General features: G+C 40.3%; 1 protein-coding gene across 1 annotated transcript; it reads left to right on the top strand.

Annotated features, from left to right (window-relative positions):
- The first annotated feature begins 751 nt into the window (after window positions 1-751).
- Window positions 752-2,354, top strand: LOC147882970 (GDSL esterase/lipase At5g08460-like). The gene is made up of 5 exons (XM_087400536.1): window positions 752-992; window positions 1,127-1,245; window positions 1,373-1,624; window positions 1,716-1,971; window positions 2,065-2,354. Exons 1-5 carry the CDS (start codon window positions 752-754, stop codon window positions 2,286-2,288), a joined length of 1,092 nt encoding a protein of 363 aa, XP_087256662.1. The 3' UTR covers window positions 2,289-2,354.
- Window positions 2,355-5,624: the final 3,270 nt, after the last annotated feature.

Here is a 5,624-nt window from a genome sequence, read left to right as displayed (position 1 = left end):
TGGAATCCTCCATCCTCCCATTGGCTAGTTTGCTAATTAGAAATCATAAGGGCCTAATCCAAGAGGCCCTTTTTGAGTCCGAAATTCCCCTAATGATAGAAAACTTACAAATAAAAGACAAAAACCCTTAAGAGGAGTAGGACGAATCTCATGCTTAGAGGAGAGTTAAAGAAAGGGCTTTCCTCTCGTGTTCCCTTGCTAATCCCTTTAACTCATGGAGCTTGTAGCTTTCTATAACATTAGCTAGTCTATGGACAGCTCAAATTTGAGGGTATCAAAGAATAAGGAAGGAGACATGAGGACTCTAACGATTGTAATAAGGGGGTAACTTCAAAGACAACATGATGGTCGAACACTTAGGGACCAATTTAATTGTCTCAAGTTTGGGCCTAAAATGAGCCTAACCAAGCGAGCAAGATTAAAAACAATTAGTAATCACATTAATGAAGTTCAACGTCTTAGTACACAATAGTACGTTTGGTTTCTATCGAAATGTACTAATAAATTACGCAAAGTTTAAGTTTTTGCGATATCTTTGAAAGAAGATATATATCATATCTTCTATTGAGTGACCAATGTGATAACAAAGGCTAACACAAGGTGTGTAACAGGCAAAAGTTGGCCAAAACTTGGGAGTTATTAGTCAGCTACGCTAGAGCTAAAGGTACCAAAAGCTGGCACCAGCTGACAAAGCTCACATCTGGCAGCTTAGTATACTGCCTGCCACCACAGAGTAGAGTGTCTGTCGATGATGGGTTGGCTGGCCTCCAGCTGCTGCTTGCTGCTGCTGCTGCTGCTGCTAAATCTTCTTCAACATGCTCAAGGTCGCTTTCCTGCTCTCTTCCTATTCGGTGACTCCTTGACTGACACAGGAAACAACGATAAGCTCCTCACTCTTGCCAAGGCTAATCGCCTGCCTTACGGCAAAGACTTTCCCCGCCACCACCCCACCGGACGATTTTGCAATGGCCCTCTCAGCACGGATTTTATTGGTAATGTATCTCTATTGGACGCACTGTTGGATCACCCGTCTGCTCCCTCGTCGTTGTTGTTGAGCTGAAACTACAGTTGGAGGAAGGACGCACTTCTACTATAGCGCTGGATTTCTTGATTCTTATGATTGCAGCTTCTCTTGCTGGACTGCCGTTTCCTCCTCCATATCTGTCCGCCGGCGAAGATGTGTTGCAAGGATTGAGTTTCTCTTCTGCAAGCGCCGGCATCTTGAATTCCACGGGTGATATACTTGTAAGTAGTTCTCCGCTCCATTTGGCATGTCGCCAACCCAAAGCAATTGCAGGCTCAATGTTGCGCAGTAGTAGTCCATCTGTTGCTTGTGAAAAGTTCCTCAACTCCGCCGAAATTCATTTTGTAGGGACAACATATCGCTTTGTCGCAGCAGGTCGCGTACTTTGCCGCTGTCAAAAAGTTGATCATTTCTAAGATCGGGGTTCAGGAAGCAGCGTACCTTATCTCAAAGTCTCTGTTCTACATCTCCATTGGAAGCAACGACTATCTCGAAAACTATTTCCTTTCTACTTCATCGGTGAAATCACCCCTGCAAGAGCAATACTCCGCATCGGCATTCATAGAGCTACTTCAGTCAAACCTAGAGTCTCGGATACTGGTGCAAGTTTTCCCAATTTTGCAGATTTTGTTGGAATATCGGTCTTCTTTTTTATGAGAATTCTAATGTCGTAATCCCGATGAACATCTAGGGCCTGTATAACATGGGAGCCAGAAAATTTGGAGTGGTTTCTATCTCGGCGATAGGATGTGTCCCAGCTGAACTACTTGCAAAAGAAAGCCGAGGAGGGCAGTGCATATCTTTCATAAATGAACAGGCGCGCGCGTACAATGCTGCTCTTTTCGCTCGTGTACAAAGATTGCAGAGCACTTACCGTGATGCTCGCTTTGTGTATCTTAATTCCTACGATTTCCTAGAAAACGTGATCACCGAGCCGAGTTCTTACGGTAAGAGAGTAATTCTCTGAATTTTTTTGCGAGAATCCATACATGCGGTCGGCAACCATGTCGGCGTGATTAGAAACGTTTTAAACCATGCAGGATTTACTGATGCAAACACGGCGTGCTGCGGATCTGGGCCTTACAACGCCTTGATCCCTTGCTTCAAATCCGTCACCCCGGTTTGCCGGAATGCGTCCGAGTATGTGTTTTGGGACTTCGTGCACCCAACAGCGGCGTTGAACGTCCTAATAGCGAACAAGTTCTGGGCAGGATCTGCACCCGACGTATATCCCATGAATTTGCTGCAGCTAGCTGCGTCGTAGACGTTTCAAGTTTCTGGGCGCGACTTTATCCCATGAACTTGCAGCAGCTAGCTGCGTTTCCCCGTGTTGTGGATGATGTTGCTCGTGGACTGCAGACCGCCAAGTTCCAACTCATTCCTCTGTGGACTGCAGACCGAAAATTCGGAGGTTTTCCAAATAATAAATGTCAGTGACCTACTTAGCACTGATGCTCGTATAGACATTGAATTTCCTTGCAGCTTTGTCAGTAAGCCACCGTTCATGTCTTCATCATACGTTTTCATCATAAAACATATGAGTCCAAAAGAGAGTGCATGTACCTTAGAAATTCGCAAATAGACCACAAAAACACATTGGTTACAGAGTTCCCTGCTCAGTGACCGTATTTCTGATGGCAATGTCAAGGCAATTACATTAGTTGACACTCATAATTTAGGTTTAGTTTGGAGGAGGGGTTTAGGGTTTTTATTTTTGAAGGAGAGATTAAGGATTGTTGATTGGTAGGTTTCAATTGATATTTAGTGCTATATTTATTTCTTCTTTCGAGGCTATGGGCATGAGTTACAAACAAGAAGTCACTACCTACATCCAAATCCACGTTTACTTGAAGAGTATACCCCATTTCCATATGAAGAGCATACTCGCTAGTTATATATCCAAATCGTAAGTTAGACAAGAGTGTACATTCCATTGCCCTGCCACCCAACCCATCAAATGAGCATCAAATTATGTCCAACAACAACCACGAAAATATTGTCTTCAACTCTAGGGATTGAAGCAACCAATCTATCATCACTACAAGGTTGCATAGTATTTAATTTCTTTAGTTGCATATAGAAACTGGAGTGGTGTATCTCTTTCTTACATGTACTTTCTTGGTTATAATCGAAGAAGTATAGCTCCCTTAGAAACAAGAGTGGTACTGCATGTGTCCCTACATCATGTTTCTTATCTATGATTGAAGAAGGATAGGTCTCTCAGATAATACTTAGAATAGATAAATCTCAAATACAAAATTTCAATCCTAGAATGTGAACGTCTTGAACTCCATTTGGTCATGTGAGATTAGAATTAGCTAAGATTAAACCTTGTGAAAGAACTTTGATTGTTGGCGCTATTCTAATAAAATGAGGCATTTGAGTAGAAGATTGCTATATCAGCATATGAGGAATGGAAGAAGAACTTTGCACCTTATAGGTTGCTATTCAAGAAATGTACTCACAAATGGTGAGTCAAATTCCCAAGAGCCTACGTGCTTGGTAGTACATTGATTAAGGCAAGAAATTGTTTCAGACATCCAAGTTCTCTCAGATCCCTTGAAAGGTAAACAAAGGTAGACATATCTAAAGAGAGCCAAATATGTTATTTTAGTTAATAAATACCTGGCATGAAATGTTTGCCGCCAAGTTGCTCAAGAATATTTTAGGGAAAGTAGCATATGAGGATGTAAAACTCTTAAGATGTAGTAGCTTACTTAGGATTGTCATCGCATACCATGCGTCATGCTAACTACACTTTTGCTAGAGAAAAAAGGACAATCATAATGAGGCAATCACAATGATGTACAAAACTTAAAAGTTAAGAGGCATGCCATGATAGACAATTCCTTACTAAATGTCAACTAAAAGAGATTATGCAAAGTAGAGCTCTTTCACTACAACCATTTGCAATGGTTACTTTCAACAAAATCTACAAAGGCATTTTTTTTGTAAAAGAATAAACATATCAAAATAAACATAAACATAAAAGCAAGGAAGAAAGCATCCATAAAATCATCATTATGGGAGTCATATACCTAATATTGATGCTTATATCGACATTTATATTATTGCTATCACGAGAAAAGTCTTTAGATGTTGATATCAATGTGGACATTCATGAGAGCAAATTAGGACTTTAAAATTACCGAGTTTACCTTTTATATATATGCAAGAATACTCAAAGTCACATTGCTAAGCTGTCATTCCAAAATGACATTCAAAGACAATCTCGCATACGAATGTAGCTATATGCTACCTCAACCAAAAAATGCTTTACTGAGTAGCATGCCATCTTTGCTACACATCATTGGAGTCACTACCATCTCCCTTTCTTGTGAGTCCTTTGCAAGAGTCATCATCCTTGTCATCATGTTTAATATAGGAAGAGTTCTCCTTCAACTCATCCTCATTATCATCACCACACTCACCATCCTACTCTCCATGTCTATCAATCATTGTTTACATATGTGGAGGTTGCAGCTCCATTATCTACACATCGAAGGCACAAAAGGTCTATATTTAGAAACTCTCCTACAACATGCATGCTTTGATAATTAAAAGGTTGGGTTCAAGGTCCAAGCATTTCTTATATTGAATAAGATATTGGTGAAATCTTCCTCTCTACAAAAACTTTCGAGGAGAGCAATGGTACCATTGAGATACATCTATTTATATTTCCCAAGGATGCATGTTTTTCTATCATATACTTCTATACATATGAAATTCAAAGATGGAAGTACACATGAGATAGATAGGTAAGGATAAGAAAGTAGACAAGATAGACATGTTGGGAAAAAGAAGAAAAGATTCACTTACAACATAGGCCATGAATTTAGCTATGCTCTCGAATTGAATTGGGATTGCCCCATGTGACTTTCTATAGGTTCTAGTACTTGTCAAGGAGTTTCTCACCTCATCCCTAGCCATCTTTCCGTCATTCTTATGGAAATGAGTATGTTTGATTGGATGGGACTCTCCTGCTGCCTTTCGAATCACTTCCTTGTGATGCTTCCATCTTACTTAGCATCCACCCTACGCCAAAAGTGAGATGCTTCAACTTTTCCCTGAGTTGTGGCCTAAAGTCCATTAGAACTTCTTTAAATTCAATGTAACATAGTTTCCATGAACCCCCTAGGGCATCATTATGATCACATTGGGCATTATCATCATGCGGATGCTGTCGCTACCTATGTGACCAAGAGGTACCATTAGCAATGGATCCTAGCATGAGGCTAAGAATTCGTGCTCTCAAAGGTCTCATGTCTTACTCCATCTCATGCATGTTGGTCTATTCTCTTGGGGATTGAGCTTGTGAACATGCTTTCATATTTTATAAAAAATGCACAAAGTTTTTCTTTGTACAACCATTACATTCACTAGATGCATGCTTACCATGATCAATCACATTGGCATGAATCATTCCCACTAGAGGCCATGTTGTATGTATGATATGTGTTTTCAAAACAAAGGCACTCCCACATATGTCAAAATTTAGGGAAGGGACCAAAATTGTTCTTTGATATGTAAGAGAGAAGAAGAAAAGAAAATGGATAGGGGAAATAAAGAGAAGAAGACAATTAAAATGGATAGGGGAACT

The sequence above is a fragment of the Dipteris shenzhenensis genome, chromosome 29, assembly GCF_047967505.1.
Source record: "Dipteris shenzhenensis isolate YYH24624 ecotype China chromosome 29, Dip_SZ_1.0, whole genome shotgun sequence".
Classification (NCBI taxonomy): Eukaryota; Viridiplantae; Streptophyta; class Polypodiopsida; order Gleicheniales; family Dipteridaceae; genus Dipteris; species Dipteris shenzhenensis.
Note: the sequence above shows the minus strand (reverse complement) of the source record. Positions and strands in the feature narration are given on the sequence as shown.